Source organism: Brienomyrus brachyistius, chromosome 14, assembly GCF_023856365.1.
Source record: "Brienomyrus brachyistius isolate T26 chromosome 14, BBRACH_0.4, whole genome shotgun sequence".
Lineage (NCBI taxonomy): Eukaryota > Metazoa > Chordata > Actinopteri > Osteoglossiformes > Mormyridae > Brienomyrus > Brienomyrus brachyistius.
In genome coordinates, this window is record NC_064546.1 from 12,424,465 (window position 1) to 12,451,278 (window position 26,814).

At 39.7% G+C, this 26,814-nt stretch overlaps 1 protein-coding gene across 1 annotated transcript in view; it reads left to right on the plus strand.

Annotated features, from left to right (window-relative positions):
* Window positions 1-26,814, plus strand: part of crim1 (cysteine rich transmembrane BMP regulator 1 (chordin-like)) — a 78,759-nt gene that overhangs the window by 34,728 nt on the left and 17,217 nt on the right. The window contains exons 3-7 of the mRNA XM_048974851.1: window positions 5,380-5,622; window positions 6,361-6,481; window positions 8,962-9,083; window positions 23,590-23,772; window positions 23,959-24,156. Coding sequence (XP_048830808.1) covers window positions 5,380-5,622; window positions 6,361-6,481; window positions 8,962-9,083; window positions 23,590-23,772; window positions 23,959-24,156 — 867 coding nt within the window. The remainder of the gene's footprint in view (window positions 1-5,379; window positions 5,623-6,360; window positions 6,482-8,961; window positions 9,084-23,589; window positions 23,773-23,958; window positions 24,157-26,814) is intronic.

Here is a 26,814-nt window from a genome sequence, read left to right on the forward strand (position 1 = left end):
TTCATTCTTTCTGAATGTACAAACTGATTTTTTTCAATATATTAAAGGAGCTTCTTGTCTCTTCTTTGATTTTCTTGCTCGTTGATTTAAGGGATCCTTGCTTCTGCACATTCTGTCCAGAAAATAAAATGTTACTAAACATTGCAGTTCGAAAAAGAGACATTTCTGGTAAACCCTTTTATAATTACACGTTAAAACCATCAACCATTAAAAACAATAGTTTAATTATTCTTGTAATTGTGGTTCTTTTGTTTCTTTCATTGCCACCTGCTGCTTGTTTATTGATGAAAGAAGTAGTTTTCTTTTTACACTGTCATCATCTCTAATATGAGAAAAGGGTCATTCTTTTGGAAAAGAAATATGAATGTGCATAGATCATCAGTGGCAATTCAGTTGAACTAATTATTGTTCTGATGAACAAATTTAAGCTGTGTATATTGGGCCATTGTGCACTTAAATCAATTTAACTGGAAACCAGTTGAAAATGAGTGACCAACAGTACAGTAGAAAGGTTACGTTTCCGATGCTTATTTGTGAAATGTCACTGGCAGTGGGATATGCATTCTTTACGTAGAAGTCAGGTTGAAATGTATTCGTCCCGGATTGGTTCTGTTATTCATATTAGTTAATCTTCACGGTCTAATATTCTGCATGGTCTTTTTTGTGTGTGTTTTATAGTACAAACCTCCTTCGGGTCATGTATAGATCTGCGATCAAACTGTGCAAAGCATAATTAAACTGCACTATAAAAACTCACAGGAACATTGATGTTTCATTATTTTATGCAGCCGCTATACAAATAGCCAGTTTCCAAGTGAGCCGTGACATTTGGTTTTAGTCATCTTTTGTGATGTGAATTTCAGAAAGCCGGATTCCTGTAGTGATCCATAGCAGCGATGTCCAGGGGTTCCCAGTAGTGCTCTGTGGTACTACTGCTGTCAATTTTGACAGTTAAAAAGTTTCAGTGAAGTAATTTAATAATGGTACCTTTAATAAACCATTCGTTTTAAAACTTAAAAGACACCAATGTACTTTTATGTTGAGCCTTGGCGTCTATCTAAATATGACTTCAAGATGTATAATGTTAAGATAATGTACTACTTCACAAAGAATCACAAGTAGAAAAATGTTGATTTCTTTCCTCACCTAGCAGGTTCGGAATGATGTTTAACATTTGCCAAATAACTGTTCCCTTTCCTTCTATTGATTTATTTTTATATCATTATTTTATAATAATTTAAAATTACTTATATTTAATATTTTTATACAGTATTAAATTTGAATTAGTATTTATCTACTTTTTGCCCTTCTTCACCCTCTGGGATGTGGCAACTACCAGCTGAATCAGCTGCCGGAGAAACCCGCTACCTGGTTTCCTTAGTTACTAGAAGTCAGAAATTATATTGTAGCAATTAGAATATTTACAATATCTTGAACGTGCTGAGGGTATGTCAGACGATCTTTATATTTGGTTCTGTGTACTCATTCTAAGCATGCATGCTATGCATGGCTGCTGAATTTTTGTAAAGGTCTGTGAAAAGAAAGCTACGCTGTGGGTATATGTTGTTATGATGAGTTTATTAGTTTGTGGCTGTATTTGATCATTTTCATTTCTTTGGCTATTCTTTCTGCTTCCAGCTCAAGTAAAAATGTGTAATTTATGAGTGGTTAGGAAACTAAAATAACCTTTGGGGTTATTCTATACCAGACTTAGCCTTCTTAAAAATTGATAAGTCAAATGTTTCAAATAGCCATTTCAAGGTTACATGTTGGATACATATCCATGTCTGGGTTGCACCTTTTACTGTGTAACAGTATTACACTGCTTAGCTTTTGCGAAAATGGAATGTTGTTTTCGGTATTTGCTGTTATCGCTCACAGATACTGGGCTCTGCCTCACAAACCCTTTGTTCTGTGTTGACGTCTGTTTCCTGTTTTTCTTTTGATTGTATTGGTTTTCTACCTGGAGTTCTTCTACTGACTAATACAGGAAAAAGGAAATGGATGAATTTATGTATTTGAAATAATGACGTACAATGAATTGCCATTGCTCTTTGCATTGTGTGCATGCGGAGAGTCAATTTAGTAGTCGATGACAGAAGCACACAGTAAAAGTTATATTACCATTGTTTGTTAATCTTTGTGTATATTTTCTATCACAGGCATTCAGACATCTCATTGTATGAAGGCTTCTAACAGAATAAATGAACACATTAAATTCGGTTTCTATTAAATACCTCATTTAATCAATTATAGTAGATAGCACTCTTACTTTAAGTTAAATATGCTGTTAAAATGCCAAAATGACAATAAACACATTCATTTAATATTTCTATCAGTTTGCAGTGGAATTATACTTGAATATACTGGAATTAGATTTGAAAGGTAGATGTATCCCTCTAAGCATCTGCTGTTCAAATTACCGTCATATTTAGGTATTTCACAAGACAAATTAGTTGCCTTTCACTCCATATACTGTGATCTAACTATTTGGCTGGCAGTTGCTAATCTTCTGTTGTCCATCTGATGCTGCTGGGCAGGTAAATACTATTTGAAAGCAAATGTATTAGTTGTGTTTATCTCAATTTCTGAAGAATAAAAGATTGATTGTTTCATTTTTTTTCTGTTCACGACACAGGGCTCATAATAGAAGCCCAGTCTTGAAATTTTCTCATTCATTGTTGTATCGCAGCCTACACAGAATTTCCCACTTGAGATCAATAAAGTTTGTCTATCTGTCTACAATGTAACAACAATTAAGAGTTGAGTTATTCCATCCAGGTCCCCAGCCACCACTACAATCTTCACCAGGATAATTGGGTAGAAGATGGAGCGATGAATCATTCACACATATTTTAGATTTCTCAACTTCATTGGTTAAGCATAAACAGACAATATCTGTTTCTCTGAGCGTGACCTTTCCTCTTTGGGTAAGCGGCAGGGTCTGCAGATTTTAGCTTCAGATATTTACTCGCTCCTCATGTTGGACTCGTCTGCCTTCGTGAAACAAAAAATGAACTAGAGGACCGAAACGCCTTACTGAAAGTGTAAATCATGTAATGTTTCTCCGTCTCAGGAAATGACAAGGAGGTTAATTGCATCTGAATGCAGTGAGCATGCGTGGACAACAAGAGTTTATTTTCTTTTTCTTTGGTATGTATCTTCTTTGGAAAACAATTTATTCTTGTAATAGATGGAGTCTGGAATTGGAATCCAGACTGAATTAACACCAGTGCATCACCTTTTTGTATATAAAAGGAGCCAGTAGGCCCTGTGTCTGTATAATTTTTTCCAGGACCATATAGTTTTATTGCTTTTCTGATTCACTGGCATGCAACATAGTTTTTCCGTGATTTACTGTTTGAAAGCTGAAGGGGTTTTAACCTGCTGGCAGATACGCAAGTGAGCATTGCTTATCGTGACCTGTGAAGAAAATGTGAAGCATCTTTAGCTGAAGCCTCTGTTTGCAGGTGGCACCACTGGCAGCGACATGTACAGTGGTATCTTCAGCAGTCCAGTTAAGAACATCCGACTTATGCACAACTTATATTTACGAAAGGGCTTCCCATGCAGCTTATTATATAAAAAATTTGGGTTAAATATAATCGTTTGTAATAACTCCCGTGAAAACGTTTAGTGGCTCGAGGTACAATACAGCACTGAATTTAGTTAAATTATTATTATATAATTTTTATCATTATTACGTGCTGTATTATTTTTCGGACTTATTAGCGAATTTGACTTAAAGATAGGCAGTTGTTTTTTTTCCTGAATTGCTGTTGTTGTTTTTTTTTATTTCTTTTCTTTTCTGTGGGTGTTTGTGTCTCTTAAGGGGACCACAGTGGCTCAGTGGTTGGCACTGCTGTTTCTCCGACACCCTGTGTGAAGTTCGTAAGTTCTTTCCGCATTGTGCAGCTTACCTCTAGGTATTCCGCTCTCCCCGGATTCGGCGCTTTCCTCCCACACTCCAACGAAATTCCGTTAGGCTGACTGGCGCCTATGAACTGGCTTGCAGTGTGAGCATGTGTGTGCCCTTGATGGACTGCTTTCCCATCTGGGCTGTACCCTGTCTTAAACAACCCCCCCGACACACACACACACACACACACACACACACACACACACACACACACACACACACACACACACACACAAACGCGCAACCCTGATCAGTATAGATGGTTAGAAGATGGATATACATCACGTATATATTTCAACATATGATATATTGGGATGAAATTGCAATTTTTTATTTTTTTTTGAAAATATGTAGTTTACATGATAAGCTTTAGATTCAGCCTGTACTTTTCCGGTTTCCAGATATTGTTGGGTTTTAATTGCACGAAGAATGAAATTTGTTGTTATGATTTTGATGTAATTATAAAAGAAACCGACCAGATGGATTTATTGATTGATTGATGTGCTCTCCAGAACATTTCCTATACATGGAGATTCTATAGCTTAGAAAATAACATTTTTGATGTGTAGTAGCACATAGTAATATGAACTTTGGCTTAATTCGAAGACGCCTTCATAGTCTGTTTAATGGCAGTAACTGCTTCTTTCGAAAACTAAGACCCTGATACCACACACAGTATCGCGTAATAAAATAAGCCCCAGTGCTAATTTATAAATCCGTCTGGCTGGGAGGTGGATTCATTAAGATAGCACTTTCACAAGAAAATCCTGCAGTGTTATTAAGTCCAGGTTTGTATTTTAGCTCAGCTCATCCACGTGTGAACAGGCAAATGTTATCTCCTTCATAACTTGTTTTAGTTTTATTTGCATCTTCCTCAACATGCCTGAAGGCCTTCGGTCAGAGTGAAGACAGAGCTTGGCCCATAAGGCATGAGCCTGTGACTGGCCTCCCTCATGCATTACAGCATCAGTGAAGTTCCTAACTTCAGGTCCAAGTTCTTCACCTTTTTCTAACAATGCAAGTTTGCTGAAGGTTGTCAGGTAGCTGGTTGACCATGGAGCTCTGGAGATTTTATTTATTCTTTTGACCAGAACAGTGCATGCTTTTTCCCCCCTATTCACTGTTGTCTCTATTTTCAGAATCGTAAATCTTTTAATTGCTCTTATTTCCTTTTGTCATGGTATTGTTGCGAAAATGTTCTTAAGCTCTTTGGCGCAACTGTGTTGAACTGAATTGAACTGAAGATAGCTTGAATTGAAATGCATTGAATTTATTTAAACAAACAACCAATTTACTATGTATTAATATAACGAAGAAAATCTTGTCCGAAGGTTTTTTAATGTTTGATATTGGTTTCCCTCGACATGAGCCAGCAAGCTTTTGACCATACAGTGAGTTTCTTCATTAAGCATTGGCCCCACTCTGTAACATTACCTCATTATTGCTTTTGGCTCCTGCAGAGGAGAAGCCGGACTGCTCCAAAGCTCGCTGTGAGGTGCAGTTCTCACCTCGGTGTCTGGAGGACTCTGTGCTGATAGAAGGCTACGCGCCTCCGGGGGAATGCTGCCCCCTGCCCAGCCGCTGCGTCTGCAACCCCGCTGGGTGCCTGCGCAAGGTGTGCCAGCCAGGCTATCTCAACATCCTGGTGTCAAAGGGTTCTGGCAAGCCTGGAGAATGCTGTGACCTCTACGAATGCAAGCCGGGTATGTACGGCATGCGCTATGCCGCTCCATCCACCGTGTACCTGATGTGACCGTCGCAGGATGTTTTGGGCAGTGAAAAAGAATGTGTAGTGATCTTTTTTTATATTTCGCAGGTATATACAGATGCTTCTTGCTTTACGATGGCTCAACTTATGACATTTAGACTTTATGACGGCGCAATAGTGATGCTCACTCAGTAGTCAGCTTTGAATCCTGATCTGTACGTGAGCTAGCGATATGCTGTACAACATGTTATAGGGATGTCGGGAGATGGCTGCATCCACCCAACCCATGCTCCTGGTGTAGCGATTGTAAACACCTCATACAGTGTTTAATTCTGTATCATACTCGCAGTAATTCTTTATTTACTTATTCAGTGAGTAATTATTGACTTGTACCATATTCAAATTCGACATGTGACATTTTCGCTTAAGACGGGTTCGTCGGAGCATAACCCCGTCGTAAGTTGAGGAGCATCTGTATTCTCTCTTCATAGCATAAATATTTCACCAAACCCTTCCTTTAAGGTAAATCTGAGTTGGGAATCACTGTATTTGGGATCCTGTTGATTCTTCTGCGTATTCAGTGGCTTGGGATACCTTTATTTTTTATGCAATGTTAAGTCTTCATATGAAATAGTGAAACGACACAATTAGCTTTCACGTATGTGCCCTATATATATATATATATATATATATATGTTTTTTTTTTCTTCCATTCACGTGTCTCCCTCTGCAGTTTTCAGTGTGGATTGTAGTACAGTGGAGTGTCCTCCAGTGCAGCAAGTGCAGTGCCCCCCTGATAGCTATGAGACACAGGTACGCCTGACCGCTGATGGCTGCTGCACTCTACCCACCAGGTAAGACCATCCCTAAGACGATTTTCGGGGCCCTTTGCTCCTCCCCCACTGCACCCCCAGTGCTGACTGAATATTTATGCTCATGCTAAACATAAAAAATCTATTTGCGGCACCAACATGAGCAGACTTCAGGTTTACAAGCATTTGGATTCTAAAAAGTTCATGAAGCTATATCCATGTCTTATTTGGTTGTTTTTTTTTTTTTTTTTTTATAATTATTATTACATTTCCTCAACATTTGTCAGTGTTGTGCCATTAGGTAGGTTATCAAACTTCATAGTAAGTGGTTTAGATCTGATACAGCTCACCACTGGAGAGGGTGTGAAGTTCTGTCCTCAGGGGCTACAAGAGGATGCAGCTACCAAATAGAAAAAAAACACACAGTGTGTTGCTGTCAGTGGCAAATTGCTAATGGTGCTATCCATGGAATTTTAAGTTTGATTATTAACAACCTTCACGTGACTCTGGGGGAAAAAAATATGACTCAGGCATCCAGGCACCCACAAGTTTACAAAATGGATTCATTACAACTTGGTATAGATTTCCTGGGTGTATGAAAATATACTGAAGAGGCATTTTATTATTCCACTAGAAATTCACTCATTTGATGTTTTGTTGACAGTAGAGGAGTTTTAACCACCACTCCACAATCTCCTATTAGTGTTTAAGTGGGTTGATAGCTGGAAACTGGTGAAGCTATTGTATATGTTTTACATCGTTTTTATGTTCATAAATCTTTTAGTGACCACTCATGATCTGGAGATTAGAAGATCACACTCTCATCAGCATTGAAATGCCTCACCATAGGATGCATGTAATCACACAGAATATATTTATGGGTCTTCTCTTGGTTTGGATGCGCCTACAGTATTCCAGGAAAATATACTCAAGCCATATGAAAACCGTCAGAAGATTCCCATTTGGGGAAAAAGCACTTGATCCTGCAGGTTTCTTTAGGCATGTGGCACATATATTCTTTTTGAGAGTAGGATGACTCATCTGAGTATGAGTTTTTTGTACTGTTCAGTAGCCCATAGCTTGTTCTTTGCACCATTTACCTGGAAAACGTGGGTGTGGCTTATGCATTGCAGCCCAACCCGGTCCAATCTCTCTCTTGAAGTTCTTGACAGCTGCAACTCAAAAAAAATAAATAATAATAACAATAACCTTGTATCTTGAACAAATGTATGGACATCTCAGCTGAGAAGTACGTGATTTTTACTATAGATGCCCTTAAACTTAAGGCTAACCACTGTTTCCTGTGATTGGTCAGATTAATTGCCTGTTTTTGTACCACTGAACCCCCCCCCCCCCCCAGCCGAAAGTGTGCCAAGGATCATTCTTCTGTTAAAGTCACTGAGATCTCCTTTTCCAACCAGCGTTTACTATACAGCAGCAGTTTTTATACCTGATAAGCTGATCCAAATCAAAAAAGGGAGTTAAATGTTTGTTGCAGGAGCTATGCTTATTTGGAAGTATGGGTAGTTCTGATATTAATGTTTTTTCAGCGTCAATAACAATCTACGTCATTTACTTGATGTTATATCTGTCACATATGAACAGCAGAGCAATTGATACCTTTACTGCTGTTTTATATAGTTATTTCTCCATAAAGAATGGTAGCATATTTTTAAATTCTCTCTGAATAAATGACAAGTGATATACAGTAAATCTGTAGAATATAAATCTGTTTTGGCTTGTGCTGAGTACAGAATGATTAAACATATATTACAGTTAACCTGTACCTGGAAATTACAATAACTATCAACTTGGAACAATGTTTTGTTTCAGTATGACTTCCCAAAATCCCATCGGGATTGGTGTTGGAAATGCGGTGCACATCGACTAAATGTTTAATCTGCATTTCATTGTGATTTTCTGGCTCTTCTTTCAATAAAAAATAAATTACCTTTCAGTTAGTAAAAGGGCTGATGAGGTGATTCCTTTGTGCTTTTACAAAGCTATGTCAATACCAACACTAATTACTATAAATTCTGAATGAAAAATTGAGAACTTGTTGCACTCCCCAAATGGTTTAGTGTAAACTTATAGTAAACTGCATAAAATACTTTTAATCTTAGACATTATTGAAGAACGTAAATCAGAAAAGTGGTAAGTGGACAATACAAATATGTGGGCATCAGCATTGAGACTGCACCCCTGTGGGTTTATCTGGAAGTTCTGCAATCACCTGATCTATATAGCCTAGGAGAGGGGTGGCCAATCTTGACCGCAAAAGGCCGATGTATATGCAGGTTTTTGGGATAGCCTGTGGGTCAGCTGTTCGAACCCAGGTGTGAGGACTCTTCAGCCAATTAGTCCTCGAATTAGTTATCTAATTAGGGAGTTGCAGTGAAAACCCACACACGCACCGGCCCTTTGCGGATAGGATTGGCCACCCCTGGCCTAGGACGTATTTCAGCATGCATATGCTATAGAGTGCATGGTTGAACGTACTTGTTCTTCCTTGCTTCCTCCAGATGTGAGTGTTTACCTGGCCTCTGTGGCTTCCCCCAGTGCTCGGCAGGAAGCTCTCCCCGTGTCATCGCCCGCAGTAACGGCTCTCCGGGGACGTGTTGCGACGTGTTCGAGTGTGTCAATGGTAAGTTCCGCTTTTTGTTTTTGTTTTGTTCCTTTTGAATGTCCAGCTTTGTAAGCAATGCCTCCGTTTTTCATTGAAAATTAGTATTTCGAGTTATAATATAACCCATATATAATCCATATCATGTCAGTTCGGAGACTACTTTTATTTTCCTAAATAAAATCATTCTGAAACAATTATTATTGCATGTGTTAGGGTTAGGAATTATGGAACGCTTTAATTAAAACAGATGATGGTTTTATTAAGTAACTGTAATTGTCTTGGCTTTCACTCCAGTTGTGTTCACGCCTTCTTATTTAGTGTTTTCAAGCTTGATTGTTTATAATTGGTGTAGAACCCATCTTCGTATGCTATATATAATTCTCATTTATTTAGTCAATTCATATGTTACATTTCACTGTAGTTCGTCAAATTAACACAGTCTGTTTTGAACATTTACATCAGTTTCGTTGTTTAAAATTTTCTTCTTAATCGAGCACTTCGCTAGAAGATCCTCGGGTGATGGGTAATATTCTTCCTGTACAGTCACTGCCTGTACAGCTTCCTGTACAAGCTGACTGCTTTATTTGCACGCTACAAGCTAGATGACACTGTGCAGGAGATTTAGCACAGGGGGGTACCGGCCAACTTCCCCTCCAGCGGTGAACTATGGAATTTATTTTTTGCTGCTGCTGAACTTCAGGTCGAAGTTGGCAGATGACATACCCTTAACTTTAGTTCATTGACATTCCACACGAGCTCTTTTAGGGTTGTATTTATCTTATCAGAGAAATTAAATGTCACTGCAAGGTATGAGTTATAGGATCCACATGTGGTCAGGACTGGTTTTACTGGGTGAGTTGCTCTTTTAGAAGTGTGAGATGGGTGAACTGCAGCATTGCAATGTTTGTGTCTATTTGTGGCACAGAATTTAAAAGAAATGTGAAAATTGTACGTTGAAAATGCCACAATTGTATTTTTATCAGTTTCTATTGTTAACTATCGCCAATAAACATCTTGTATTTTCTTCATTGTCCAGACTCTGGGATAAACCAGTAAGCTTGACAGAAGTCTGTCCACTTTTAGCTTGGATGTACATCAGTCAATGGGTCTTTAAATCTACTCCGGGAATTATTCATATGAGTAAAAAAGTGTGATGACTTTAGTGGCGTTTTAGAAATAAATGTATTTTTGAAGAAAAACAAGCAGTAGAAAATGTAAAACTCAATGTTAAAGAGACTGATGTAGTTATGGTAAGTATTTTACGGAGAGCAGGAGAGGAGATGAAGATTAAAACTTAGGGTTCTGGGAAAAAGGGAATTGGGAGAGATGCAGAGAAGAGCACAGATGAATAGAAAGATGGGAATATGAACTATACTTTGCACAAAGGAAGGACGTCTGAATCTTTTGGGCTGTGCATTCAAAGATATGTTCTGAATAACAGAAATGTAATTAAAAATGAGTTCGTATTAAACAGCACTGTCTTTCATTCTCCATCTTCCTTTTAGATTTAATATAATAATTAAATTGTAGTTGTAGTTGGCATTTTGGTGAATTAAGAAGTATTTATTACAGGGTATTTTGCATATTTTCAAAAGATAAACATCTCTGGGCTGTGGGGAGCACTGTCTGAACCGTCTTTTCTGATAAGAAATGCCTTAAACATTAGTTGTAATAGCAATAATTCTTTAAGGCACTTCGGTTGATGTTTGAAGATAATTTCCTAATGAGATGGAAAGTTTGGGGGGTTGTAGAATCACAGAATTATGGTCTGAAAGGAAAGCAGGAGGAAAGGTTTTAATAAAGCTCGTCTCCGTGGAAATTGGCATGCAGCGCGCAACCGTATTTCCATCCTCTTCACAATGCAGTGGGTGCGGAAGGAAAAGGTATGGGTTTGAGCTTCAGAGTAACATCAAAGGACAACATGGAAATTTAAACTGGCTGAACATCTGGGCTCTGCGGCTTCCTTGCTCAGCTGGAGTGAGAAGAACGGCATTAATATGCAGAACTGAATGGGAGGAGGTTGGAATTTGGGAGGATTCTCTGTATCGTAGGTCCACAGATGTTCAAAAGATGGGGGGTGCACGCAGAAGAAGATTCACACACGATGTTTCATATGAATCAGGCACTTAACTCTAATTTTACAGTCTTAACTACTTGACTGGACTCAAGAAGTTGTTTTTCTTTTTTAAGAATAACATTTTTTTGGTTCATCTCTTTGAAAATTACTTTAAAATTTGATCACATAACACATCTTGCTTTTTAATTTAATACATGGTATATTGAATTTTTGCAAAGATGAGGACAATTAATTCTTGACATTTTTTCCAGTCGAAATAGCCACACATCTTAAAATTTTTATTTTTACTCTTTCACAAAGCCGACTTTGCTGATTGACGTTATAATTATGTATTGATGTAATGTACAATTAGGTCTTAGAACCAGACTGACATTAATTACATCATTGAGTTATGCACAAATGCTTATGGCCAGTGTAACAAAATATTATATGAACAAACAAGCGATTGTGAGAATTTTATAGTACATGTAGTTCTCAGTAAAGGAACAAAAGTATAATTGCCATATAAACATATTGTCAGTATCAAAAATCATAATTGCTGTGTGAGTCATTAGTTCTTTTTTGGAAAAATACATTTAATATGCAGTTAAGAGCAGGGTGAGGTTCTGCTTGTCTTAAGAAAAAACTGACAAGGTCGCATAGATTTTTTTAAAAATCATCTAATTAAATATTTTTTTATTGACGACATATGAGTGGTTCTGACACAGCGTGCTTTGAAGGATGTACTACCTTTATATTATAATCCCCACCCAACCCCCCCCTGTCCTCTACACCTCCTGAAGTGTCGTTCTTCATGGTCTCCAAGCTATTTAATGCTGTGCTTCGAATGTACGCTAAATAAGACTTATTTAACTTTCATAAATAATAAAAATTTCCTTCCCTTTTTTTCCGGTGAGGGCAACATAACAATCAGCTCTCACGCAGCATATTTGTGATCATCCGCTGTCCTTTTTATAGTACCACCCATAAAGGCTTGTAATGCAGTTATAAGGTTTACACTGACATTTTGACAGTGCTGTACCTCTATATATTTTAAACCTTTATGGTCTGTTCCACTTCCAAACTGAATAAACTTAGCCTGGTTCGGGTCAGTATGTTTTCTCAGTGGGCACCATGAGTCCTGCCTCTACTCTGTATGTGTGGAGTTTGTTCTCCCTGTAGTCATGCAGATTTCCTCCTGCAGCCAAAAGTTACAATTTCAATATTGCCTATAGATTATAGATGTATTGAATGATTGCATGTGCGCTGCAAATTGGCCGATAGCCCTTTGAGGACGTACCCTTGCCTTGTGCCTTATACTGGCTAGAACAGGATTCAGCCCCCCTTCCAACAATGGTCAGCGTAGGTAGTTAGATGATGGGGAATTTGAATGCTGACGTGCTTGGTGGAATACTTGCTTTACAGGGCATAGTGGGAAGAATTCTATTTTTGGATTATTTATACAAATTGAAAGACTGTGGTGCATCTAAACAGAATGTGAACTGAAAAGTGCATATAATGTTCCTTTAAAAAAAATGTGTTTCTCATTTTGTTGTGGAATTCGATTAATAATTCACAAGGCGTGCTAAGAAAGACGTGCAACTGAGAGTTTCCATTTTTTTATAGCAAAAGCAAAATCATCGCAAATAATAATAAAAACATTCTCTTGGATTTTATATTAATGATTGAATATTTATTAAAATTTCAGATTTCGAGTTACAACAATAGCATTCCATCGATCCGTCCATTTTCCAAACCGCTTATCCTTCCAAGTCGCAGGGTGTTCCGGAGCCTATTCCGGAAGCTATGGGCAGGAGGTAGGGAACAACCCAGTATGGGGGGAGGGGGGGGAGGGGAGGCAGCCCATCCAATAGCGTTCCAATCTGCAGTATATGTCATCTCATATATGCCTGTTTCCTTGCTTCATGTTGCAAGTGGTTGTTTCCATAAATGCTTTGTTTAAATGAACAAGACAACATTTTCTTCTCAGATATCCGAAATGGAATAGGCTTATATGGATGGATGAATGGATGGATGGATGGATGGATGTGATTATCCACCTATGTTTTCCCAGTGTTGTTTCAGGTATTTGGAAAGTTTAAACTTAATAGAGAATAGCAACAAAGCTTTAACATGCTGGGCTTGGTTGCACAAGTAGAGTGAAAGAAAATGATTGCATGTATACCTAACTTTGGTATTTTGTAACTTGCAATGCCAAAGAAACCAGTCTTCAGTCTTCTACCTGTTATCCTAAATCATTTTCTAATAACGATGTTTAGTCTTTCACCCTCCTTGAGAGCATTTCTTGCCTTAGCATGACACAGGACTCTGCTCCAAGGCCACCGTGGTAATTTATTTGTACCGCGTTGCACTTCGGTTTGTTTAGTCTACAATGGCTTTTGTTTTCCTTTGTGATTCATTGTTCAAGGGTGTTAATTTCTCTTATGTTGATCAGCAGTGCCAGGTCAAGCATTCAGTGTGGACAATGCCACCGTCGGCCACATATCTGATTTATGACTTGTTATTGAAGTCTTGGAATTGTTGGGAGACCCAGGCCTAGATAATGCCGCTATTGTTCAATGCTGTTGCAGGGCAAAAGTTAAAAATGTGCGCTTGTCATGCAATACATATAAACCTTCCTGGTTTGTTTTGTTTATTTTATGGAAGTATGGGTTTTAAGGACCCAGCGGCCTCACTATAGAATATGTTCATGTAAGTTCAGACAAATACAGCAAAACTGCACAGACCGTGGTGACTCAACAGAGACTGTTGCCTCTTTCTTTGCTACTGTAATCGATTGTGCTTTGACAGAAACTACAATAATAAGTACGATTATTTTATTCATTGAAATATTACTTTCTGACCTCAGCATGTAACGTACATTAATATTACTTTTTGTGCCTCAGTTAAGCATACACACATCTCGGATATATTCAAATTCTCGGACATAACAATTACCTTTATGCTATGAAGTACTGTGTTGCCAGTTGTTTACTTTGTTTGTTGCGGGGCATTTCTGAAACTGCGCCGGGGGTGTGGCCTCTGCTGAACCCAGGCATGGATTTTGATTGTGGTTTTCTTTTAGAATATGTACGCTTGAGTATAATTTGCAAATCAAGGCAGAAAATTCACCCCTTGCACAGTGAGTCTTACTCATTACAGACATTGGCTTTTCATGAGTATTTCACTAGTTTTACTTATTTCCAGGAAAATATGTCAGTAGATACCTGAAATGGGATACATTTAGCAGTTTTTTTTGTAATCTGAATAATTGTTTTTTTTTTTTTGTGATGCTTTGATTTGCCTATAGTTTATGCTTTATTATGTACCACAGTCATTTGTTATTTGTTTTTGTATGTTGTTATGATTTGACCTCATTAGCATTGTCGGCAAAAACACAGTAGTCAAGGTGAACTTCCAGCAACTTCCAGTAAAACATGTAATAACTTTTGAACAGTTTGCTGGATTTCAGGTCTTATTTTAATATGGAAATCATTGTCTTGGGACCTTGTTTTCATGTCTTCAGTCCCTTTTGTTCAGTTCCTTCTTCCTGATATACTAAATGAAGTTAATGGAAAACAGATAAGGAACAAAATAACCACCCTAAATGCCCCATGTTATGAGAGCACAACCTGACTTGACATCAGCCTTCTTCTTGATGTTATTATTATTATTATTATTATTATTATTATTATTGCTGTTGTTAGTGTGTGACACATTACAGGTAGATTATAAAATGTTAACTAAAAAGTGTACATATTTGCACCAGTGACTGAGATGTTGAATATTGTTTTGGTTGTTCCTGTACTCATTGGTTGGCTGCCTAAAATGTGCCGTATGTATAAATGCAGATTGTGTACAGTACTCATTGTGCCAAGGTGCCTTAAATAGTCTTTCATTCCAGTTCTATGAGGGCATGACATGAAAAAAATAGCAAGCTTAAATCCGGGAGGCAAAAGCATGACTTGTCCCTCGAATGGGAGTTTGTTCCTCTGGGGCTGGCCACACCTTCCTGCTCTTAGGGCTTAACATGCATTTTTCTCAAGGGAATGAGCTCTGCTGTGGTCTTAGTTTCCCATTTAATTTCCACATTGATTTCCGTTCTAACTTAGCATGCATTCTGTGGGCTCAATGAGTCACTTTCTTACGCAGAAAATGTTGTGTGAACTAAACGGATTGATGGTTGACCTTCGGAATTTGCCTTAGCGTAGATGACTATCAGCAGGGTACTTTAATAAATATTTCCATGACCTGTTTTCCCATGAAAAAGAACAGGAGAGAAAAGAAACATCTTGCCGATGTATTAGATAATGATGCTAAATCCTCTAATGCACAATGCAAAAAGTTTGTGTTAAAATGAGAATGCAGAAAATCTCTTTGAAAAACAAATTGAACTATGGGTTATGATATATTCTGCAAATGAGCCTTTTCTACTGTTTCTGGAGAATTCTATGGAATTCCGCTTTTGATTTTCATGTAATTGCTATGTAATACTAGAGCAGTAAAATGGCTTATATGTTAGAGAACAATGTGGTGTAAGTGCGTGGTTAGATTTTTTATTTAAAGGCCACCATAGGATTAAAACAATACATTAAATTAGTCTGGATTTTCCCATATCAATATGAAACTCTTCTTTTAGCAGCCTGACAGAATTATGGTGATGAACTCCATATTAGGAAGTTAGCAATGGGCTTATCCGACTAAATGTGGGCCTATTGTTTTAGAGACCAGAGAACAATAGGAAATTATTCTAATGCAGATGAGCTACATAATGAATGGTACAGTATGGAAGCAAATGGATGCCTTGCAGGCCCTGATAGAGCATCAAATCCTGGCTCCAGTGCACATGCCACAGCTACGTTAATCACTTAATAAGTGGACATGAAACTATGAAAGATACAGCCCCATTTCCAAAAAAGCCGGAATGCTGTGTAAAATGTAAATTAAACACAGAATGCCATGATTTGCTTCCATATTTAAGTGAAAATAGAACAAAGACGATATATCAAATGTTCAAATGGAGAAACGTTATTCCAGCAACATGCTTCAAAAAAGTTGGACAGGGGCAACAAAAGAGGGGAAAAGTTGTGTACTGCTAAAACAAAACACCTGGTATCTAACAACTAATTAGGTTAATTGTCAACAGGTCAGTAAGATGATTGGGTATAAAAAGAGCCTCCCCAGAGAGGCAGAGCCTCTGTGCAGTGAAGATGGGGAGAGGTTCACCAGTCTGTGCAGTGAAGATGGAGGGAGGTTCACCAGTCTGTGCAGTGAAGATGGAGGGAGGTTCACCAGTCTATGTGGTGATGATGGGGAGAGGTTCACTGCTCTGTGCAGTGAAGATGGAGGGAGGTTCACCGCTCTGTGCGGTGAAGATGGAGGGAGGTTCACCGCTCTGTGAAAGACTGTGTGGGCATAATAGTGCAACAATTTAAGAATAGTATTCCTCATTGCAAAGAATTTGGGGATTTTGTCATCCGTGATACATAGTATCATTAAAGGATTCAGAGAATCCGGACAGATCTCTGTATGCAAGGGACAAGCCTGAAAACCTATTATATTAGACAGTCGTGATCTTTGGGTCCTCTGGTGGCACTGCGTTAAAAACAGACACGATTCTATACTGGAAATCACTGCATGGGCTCAGGAACACTTCCGAAAACCATTGTCTGTGAACACAGTTAGTTGCTGCATCCGTAAATGCAGACTGAAACGTTACCATGCAAAGGAGACACCGTATCTAAACAAGATCCAGAAATGCCTCCGACTTCTCTGCATCCGAACTCATTTAAGATGGACTGAGGCAAAATGGAAAACTGTCCTGTGGTCTGACAAATCCAAATTCTTTCTGGAAATCATGGACGCCATGGTCTCCAGGCTAAAGAGGAGAGGGACCATCCAGCTTGTTATAGGTGGACAGTTCAAAAGCCAGAATTTGTCATGGTATGGGGGTGCATTAGTGCCCATGGCTTGGGAAGGCTGTACAGCTGGGAAAGTGCCATTAATGCTGAATAATATATACAGGTTTTGGAGCAACACATGCTGCCACCCAGACAACGTCTTTGTCAGAGAAGGCCTTGTATGTTTCAGTAAGACAATGTCAAACTGCATTCTGCGCGTTTACAACAGTATGGCACTATAGTGAATCTGGGTGCCAGATTGGCCTGCCTGCAGACATTTGCCGCATCATGAAATAAAAAATACGACAACTGGAGACCCTGAACTGTTGAGCAGTTGAAATCCTATATCAGGCAAGAATTGGACAACATTTCACTTTCAGAACTCCATCCACTGGTCTGGTCAGTTCCCAAATGTTTACAGAGTGTTGTTAAAAGAAGAGGTGAAGAAACACAGTGATAAGCACACAACGCAGTGTTAAGCATGTAACACAGTGGTGAACACACCACGCAGTGGTGAACACGCAACACAGTGGTGAACATGCCCCTGTCCCAACATTTTTGAAACATGTTGCTGGCTTCAAATTCAAATTGAAAATGTATTTGTCTTAATACTATTTCTCAGTTTCAACATTTGATTTGTTGTCTTTGTTCTGTTTTAAATGAGTGGTTTTATACGATTTGTAACTCACTGCATTCTGCCTTTACTTGCATTTTACCCAGTGTCTCAACTTTTTTGGAAAGGGGGTTGTTCAAATGGGGATTTGACTGATTTAAAATGAGTCCGTCACCAGTTTTATAATTTATTTTCACTGACATTTTGAATATTTTTTGTTTGTTATTTTGTGGATATACATACACACACATACGCAGATGTATATACACACACACATACATATATACACATATACATACATAAATATACACAATCATGATGGCAATTTTAACAGAAGGATTAATGAAAAATTATTCATGTACATAACTGTCTATAATGTATATTTTAATTTAAATACAGCACAGCGTTATTTTTTTACAAAGGCGAATGTTTATTTAATTTCCTCTGTCGTCCCTTATGCGCGTGGAAGCGTGTGTTTACAAGTCATCGCGAAAACTATTCGCTCCCTCCGAAAACTATTCAATGCCAGCGGCTCCAGGCAGCACTGGGCTTGTCTGATAGGGAGCACCTGGTGCATCGCGTGTTATCGCGGTATTTAGTCTGCCTTTCGCAAAGAGTCAAAACAGAACGCTGCTGCGTGGGGGGAGAGGAGAGTGGTAGCCTTGGGTGGGGTGAAACATTTTTGTTATGCTCATGGATTCCTGGGCCAAAAATAAGGATGATGTCATCGGTTAGGTATGTGGTGCAGAACAGCAGCCCCCCCCCCCCCCCGCCCCGTGCTGGTTTTCACGGGACAAACTTCTTGTGCCTCCTGTACAGCCATGCGGTTCCTTCACACGTTACTGAATAAGGTAATCTTTGAGAAAACTGATTTTTTTTTTTAAAGCTGACATTAAAGCAAAATAACCAGCTTAACAAAATAATAGATTAGAAGATTCATAAAAGTTTAATTAAATTGAAATGTTAAGATATGCTGGGAAAAAAAATCTTAAAACATGGAGTTCATTGATTATTGCGTTAACAATGTGCACACTGTGATACGCTGCCACATCATCGCAATTTTTATCTTGTAATGAAAGAGCTTAGAGATACTTGTGACCAAAACTGTAAACAATTTTGCACAATGGTCTTAATCATAAAATAGTCCATTAACATCAACATTATAATACATCAGCAGTAATCTGGCTAGACAGCATCAAAGCACATTCAAAGTAATACTACCTACCTTGTAGGTAGTTGAGTAACTAACACATATAAAGTAGTTTACTATATAGGTAAAATGTAAGTTTAGAATCCTCTTGTTGCTTTATTGATATGATTTGATAGCCAAAAATCTCTGGGATAGCTCAATAGCAGGGCAGAATGAACTATCATAACGAATATATGCAAATAGGCCTCAAAGCATACTCAGCCGATATAATGGTCAGAGATTGGGTTCCATATGACAGCAGTAAGCAAGAAAAAAAAACTGTCTGAAACCATGGTAACCAAGGTTGATGGAACTGGACTGTAACCAGGAATATTGTTTATGCTTAACCTGAACTGTACCTGTAAATGTTGAACTGTCTGCTTGGGACATTTGAGACTGTGTAAGTGAGCACAGTATTTAATATACGTAATTTAAGTTCTTTTTTTTTTTTGTACCAATGAACTCTGCGTGGAAAGATTACTTTATATTTTAGGGGAAATAGCTATTTGCATTTATAAGTAAAGAGTTGTTGGAGGAAAGGCTGTTGTCAGGTGTACTGCTGCAAGGTCGTCCAGCTAATTTTAAAACAGAACTGTCTCGTGTCATACAAATCTAGGAATTTTCACATATATTTAAGTTTTTCTTCTTTTACATTCACGCCTAGTCAGTTTACTTAGTTGTGATTAAGTAAGTATTCACTTGTATAAATAGGGCAGTGTTCTAAATATGACCACTATAATACCCATTGTAAATGCCAGAATGAAAAATAATCAGCCGGCAAAAACAGGAGCAGCAGTCGCATGGACAGAAACGAAATCCTAAACTGCCACTCGGGATTTTTCCCAAGCTCTGGATTTACTGGCCATCCGGAAATGACGGAAGCAAATGCCTCTGAAACATTTCAGTCATTTTTTCCGTAGCTCTGTCGGATTTCCCCTGACCAAATACCAATTTATCCAGGATCCAGAGACATAATTCTTGTCAACAGGGCCTTTGGAAATGGAGCCACTCGTCAGTATCCCCAAAGATTAACATGGTTCAAGTGGCAAACAATAAAGGCCATTGATTGGAGGACACTCAGTATGACATGTGTCCCTTCATTCACTCTCTTTTTCTGCTCTTTGTCAATCTCTCACATTGTTAGCAGCCTTAATCACCAAGGTGTGGAGGAAGGACACAGCGAAAGTTACCAGCAGAGTTTAAAACACTGATAATTAAACTCCCAAGTTATGGATGAAATGAATGACGTTCTTTAAAGAGATTCACTTTCAGAAACTACATCTGTGGATCTTCTATCGATTTTTTTTTTGTTGTCCCAAGCAGAAGATCCCATTCATTTTGAGAGATATATCTTTGTGTTAAAGGAATAAGCTAAGAACAAAGCTGAGGGAGCCTCCCGGAAATTCCAAGAAATCTACTTGAAAGTTGAATAATCTGAGTCACAGGACTATTCAGGCAAAGCTGTGTCATGTTTTATTTTCCTTTTTTTCTTTTCTTTTTCCCTTTTTTTATTGCCCCCCACCCCCCCCCCCCTTCAGAGGACAATTTAATAAATTTATTTATTTTTTTCCTTTTTAACCTCAGTTCCCAGATCAAATATGCATATTTTACCTGATATGACGTATTTTATTTTCCCCAATATTTACATTGACTGTTACGTAAATGTGAACCTTCAGATGAGAAATGATGTGCGGGTACGCCATGCGTATTTCCACTGGAAATTGCGTCATAGCTGCATTATTTGCGAATTGATGTTGGAATATCCCTGCTAATTCACCAGTGTGGCGCAACTGTGCGCAACGTAGGTGGTGTTTTTGCTCCGGATTTGCTTGACACACATCAGTTCTATGTGGGACAATGGCTTTTAATTACGGTCTAAAAATGTCAGATAGGAAGATCTCAAAGCCGCAACACTGCCAGCCATGATGCCCCCACCAGTAGCTGCTTTGTCATGTATTTTTAATGACAGCACCGAGCCAGAGCTCAGCTTCACATCTATTCCAAACTAGATCACCTTACTGAAAAGTGCTTCCAATTGTCCACTGGAATATTGGCTCTGAACCAGCTTCAGAGGACGTGTGTCGCTAACTTTGGGCCACAGCTGCCAATTTCTATTAACAACATCAGGTATGACTAAGTTTCTGCAACATTTTTTCGCAGCTTTCCGGAATAATGGTGCAGCACGACTCTGCCCTGTCACATTAATACTTCGTGCGTGTTGGAATCTGCTCTGTCGTCCCCGTACGTGGTTTTGTGTGTTGACGCTTTGTTTGCTTGGGTGTATTTTCTTTCTTTATGCAGTCGCAGGGCATGCAGTCTAGGTGAAGTGATCTACGTCGCCTCTTTGTACATGTCCGCGTGTGAAGCCTGTAGCAGCTCATGTTGAGCTGTTGCTTTTTGGGGCCGTGTTACATTTCATGCTGAGGTCTGTTGAATCAGTCGTGTCATTGGCAGTCATGATGCACCTCCAGCCACCAAGATAGTCACGGTCGCTACCTTGCGCCGAGTTTGAGAATTTCGGGGGCTGCAGTGTGTGGGATGGTGGAGAGGAGCAACAACATCTGCCTTCGCAGGATCACAAGTCTCGCTCTGTCTCACCTTTTGCATGTGTTTATCCAGAGGTGGAAAGTTCAGGTCCAGAAAGTACGAATCCAGACCAAAGTTTTGTTTCAACCAATTCGTTGAGTATAGAGTCACAGCCATAGAGTAACTCAACTGATTGGTTGAAACAAATGCTTGTTCTGGATTTGTACTTTCTGGACCTGAACTTTCCACCTCTGTGTTTATCATTATTGTTATCACCATTGCTGTCTCTTGCTGTTTGTTTATTTTTTTGGTATACTTGCTGTGTCCTTGTTGTACTTCCTGCTGGCGTGGTATTCGAGATTTGGCTTGTGTTTGGCTGGTGTTTGGGCATACCAGGGACTTGCAAATCCCCTCCCCCCGCCCCCCACGTGTCACACAAAGATCTAGAATGTGTCCTCTGTGAGGTCACTGTGACTCCTGTCACGTATGGTGGCCTCGTGAGAAGCGCATGCCGTGAATAAATCGCAAGTTTTCCGGGGCTACATTGCATGGCACCAGCTCACTTATCCAAACATCTTAAGCTCGGAAAGATATTTGTTACTTGCTGGTGCCAACGTTTCGAGCCTTGCGGAACAATTCCGATTGCATTGCTGGCATTTCTCAATTGGCCGTCGGTGGCCTACAGGTCAAACTCAGCCTCATCTGGGGGTGGAGGAGGGGAGGGACACACCGGTTAATTTGTTTTTACCTCCCTCCTGACGTCTAGCGGAAGGCAAGAACAGTAATCCTCTGCATATTTTTTAGTGTCCTGTCGTCCTTCATGCTATCAACAGTACACATCTCCTGTTGTTGTGTCATCAGAGTATAGCATGCCAGCATTTCCATAATTAGACTGTTTTTCTCTCCATTAGTTATCCTGGTCACTCGATGACCTGGCCAGGTCTATACCCATAGTTCTTGAGTACAAGGTTGTTGACGCGTTGATGGGGGAATTCACCATTTATGCAGCTGTAATGGCGTTCTTTTGTGCTAAAGGCTCATTTAAACAGTGCTTAAGCACAATTTCTAGATTATATAAAAGGGAAGTCATGCCTTATCTTATTTCGCATTTTACTACAAATTTCTCGATATTCATAATATTACAGTGTTGTTCAGATTACTTATATATATATATATATATATATATATATATATATATAATAATTATTTTTTTAATGTGTTAATCATAATCACTGAACTTCTGAAAGACCCGAAATAATGCAGGTAATGAGATACATGAATTTACGAAGCAGTGAAAAGCTGGATTGCAGAAATTCCACATTCTTATATCAGACTCCTTGTTTAACAATTATAGAGTCAAACAAGGCATATAATTCTGCTGATTGAATAAATTAGTCACTGGAATTAGTCCTACACTCCAAATTGACAGGCCTGTAATTGGATATGTGGGAAGTCAGTTTAATTGAAGCATAAAAATTCACATCTGAACATATCTTTTGAGTTTGTTTTGCTTTTTCAGCCTCAGCATTGGCCTGGAAGGACAGAGCACTGAATCATAACTGGAAACTGTAATACAGTTAAAAAAAATAAATAAACCTCCTTTATCTGCCTTATAATTTATATCAAAGTGCCTATGTGTGACAAAGGACTTTTCATTGCTTCCTTTTTTCGCTTCTGTGTTGGTGAAATTTTATTTTGCCCTGCTTGTTTTCCAATATTTTGGCTCCGTACCAGCTAGGTGTGAAAGGACCGGGACATATATTACTTCACGAAGGTCACGGGTGCTTCTTTTTTCTTCCTGTTTATATTCTCGGAAGTTGACATAAACTACTGTAGGCAGTACAATAATTACTGGCAGAGACACATAAATCGGCACCCGGTGTTGCCATGGAGACCAGGAAAGCCCTATCCTCTTCAATGGGAAACATTGTGTTTCAAGGCTCCTCAAATCTAAAAAAAAAAATCACTGTGATGTTTCATGTCTTATGTCTGTAGGTTACATGGGTTATGCCATTTCATAAACTGCAGGGTCGGTACTTCCATCCATAGCACCTTTTTCTACACGCAGACTGAAACATGCACACAAAACACAAAAGGTCTTGCCGATAGTGGAATAAGTTATTCAGAGACACGCGCACGTCGCAGGTAAACAGAGGAAGCAGAAAACAAGCAGCTCTGCTCAGTCGCCATTATCTGATCCTTTATGCAAAAGCGTTCTTTGTCTTTTCTCTGTCTGCCAGAGACTAAGTCAGCCTGCTTGTTCAATGGAGTGGAGTACTACGACGGAGACATGTTCCGGGTGGATACCTGTCGCTTCTGCCGCTGTCAGGGGGGAGTGTCAGTCTGTTTCTCGGCACAGTGTGGCGTCCTTCACTGCGAGCGCTACTACGTGCCAGAGGGAGAGTGCTGTCCCGTCTGCGAAGGTAGGCCGTAGCAGTGCGGATCACAGAGCCTTGATATTTCCCCACAAATGTCTTGACCTGTTCTCTGTTTTCTTTTGATCACCAGTTTGCTCACTCGTGCAGCAATTCACGATTCAGGTGTTTGTGGTTGTGGGTTCGAGTATCCTATAAGCGTGCCAATCCCCTCTGTCCTGCAATCACTTACAGACATCAGCCAGCCCGTCCTGAACTATGCCGGCTGTTACGCCAGTGGGCAGATTCTGGCCCACGGCGACCACTGGCGGGAGGACGACTGCACGTTCTGCCAGTGCGTGAGCGGGGAGGCGCGTTGCGTGGCTGCAGCCTGCGGCCACAGTTGCCTGAACCCCGTGACCGTACCCGGAGAGTGTTGCCCAGTCTGTGAAGGTAAGGACCACAGAATATCTCCCCCACCCTGCAGATGTCTCTCTGCTTCTGGGCTGCAGATTTGCACACGTCTATTATCTTCGAACCACTTGCAGGTTTATAAGCAGGTAGAAACGCAAGTTCTCAGGTTAACGTTTAATATTTAAACAGATTCTGGGCTGATGCAATGAAAAGACGCAAAGCAGAGTTATAATACAGAGGGGCGGGCGGCTTGAGGTGTTTTGAAAGGTACCTCTCCTCTTGTAATGTTAGGGGCGCCCCCACCCCCGTGCCATTTTTGGCTTCCCAGTTCCCCAGTGGTGTTTAATTTCAAAGCACCGACTCTCACAGTGCCCCAGTCATCAAACGTGTCAAGCCTTGATCACCTCTGCAGTGGCTCGGCCTTCTGTTGTTATTTTGTCATACTTTCTTCAGTTTGATTTCTTTCTTTCTTTTTTTAATAAGTCCTTGTACAGTTAGACGGACAGGGGACACATTAATTCTGGTTCGGTTTCCATTGAGAAAAGGCGGCAGTCACTTTTCAGGCATTCTCTGAAGTCACAAATGCACAGCGGTGCATTCAAAGGGGAGTCCAAGGCTCCAGCAGCCCAGTGTAATTTCACTTTAGTTACAGTTGCAGTTACTTTGTTGCCAGTTCCGGTTATGCGCTGCAGCTCCAAGGTAATACATTTCGGATTGTGAATCATTCATTAGACTTGCTATTGTATGCATGATTGGAACCCAGCTGGCAATGCTGTTCATAACCGTGGCCGTCCTCCATTATAACAGTCTCTGCTTTGGATTGCATTGTAATAAGGAGACGCTGACAGCAGCTGTGGCAAGTGATTTTTTTTTTCCCTACTTGTCTGCACCATTTTTTACAGCTACTGGTGAGATGGTTTTATATCTGTGGCCACTGGTAACGTGCAGCTATTCCCTTGAGGGTATCGAAAACTATAACCCTACATGAAATACTCCTTTCATCTGCATTCCTCTGCTTTGTAATTAGTCTAGAATGGAGGGTTTTTTTCTTCTTCTTCCCAGACTGGTACAAAAAAAAAAATTATCACAGTTCACTGAAGTTGTTTGAGTTTCCGTTTCAGAGAAAATTAGCTACCTAACAAAAATAGTGTCCATTATGACTATAAACAGAAAGACATGCACATAGCTTTTGTGAAGCTTCTTTGAAATGGCCTCACGTTTCTGGAATCATTGCAGTAGGATCACTGCAGTATCACCCTGCCCTATGGATATGTACACTCTCTTTGAATTTCAGAAGGTATTTAATTGAGTAAACATGTCATAGTTCCTATGCAAATGCTGGGTCTTTATTTCATCGCCCGGTTCTAAGCGATTGGCGGACCAGGGAGTGGCTGTAATCCCTCCTCCTCCCGCGTTGCAGGGCATAGTGCTGCTGTGGTGATATTATAAAAAAATTAAATAAAATAACACACATGCATGTCCCAGCAGGGGTGCTGATTACTGGCAGGACCAGGTGTTTGATGGGGGGGGGGAGGTCTTCCTCCACGATGGCGGAATAATTAGCCGAGCTCTCGTGTGTCTGCGCCACCATCCCGAGATTTAAGGGGAGGTTTCCATGCAACAAGGAATATTGTAAATCAATTTAATTCAATTAATTTTTGTATAGCACCTTTCACAGCAGAGCTGCCCCGAGGCGCTACATGGGCGTGTTGTGATACATTCCTGCATCATTTAGAATTATTCAAATGGGAAGACAAAGAAATGGAAGAAAGAAGGTCAGGTGACAACAGAGGAGAGGAGCCAAAAACTCTTAATTAGGGAGGGAAAAATATCCTGTAGGGGTCCAAGGTCAACTGGCTGCCCAACCTACCCAGGCCTCACAGCCCTCACTGCTAAATTGTCTTGAATTATGTATTTTTGGTTCAATAGAAGTCAGATTCAGTGATAAGCATCTACTGTGAAAAACAGTACTTCCCTGTGTTGTATTGTCTGTGTAGTGATGCCTATCACCTGCATGCATATGCTGTAAATCAATATGAACTCCACATAGATCCAAAGATTCAGTGTCTAAAAGTAGTAGAATAATTCAGTAAGAGACAAAAGAAAGGAATCACATGCATGAAATGCAATACATCCTTTACCTTTATTTCAAATATTTTGAAGATCAGGGTTATCCAGCAATAATATTAAACACGCTATAAGGTACACATCTGCTCTAGAGCCAGTAGTGAAGCATCATTGTTGTTATATTTTTGTGCCCCCCCCCCCCCCAGCAGCACGTATTCTGATGAACACACCTCGATATCAATAGCCGATGATTAGGTTGGGCCATTCAAGTGTCCACGCTGTCGATTCAGGCGACAGATGAAATGAATCCCGGGGAACACTGACCCCAGTGTTCGCACGCTCCATTGGCTGGATTCGCATGACATCCTTACCAATTAAACCCATTTCAGGGGGCTTAATTATAAAGTAATCGATACAGACAAGTTCTGGAAAATGAGAACGTATGTGACAACTCCTGGGCATTGTTTCGTGTCCACTTTTCTTTATTAGAATGCAAAGAGCCCAATTAACGGGGGCCAAAGGTTTGTCAGGAGCTACTGAAACAGGCATAATAACCGCCTCTGGTGGCCATACCCCCCCCCCCCCCCCCCGAACATCCATGCCTGTCGGCTGCTGTCTGCACTCTGGAGA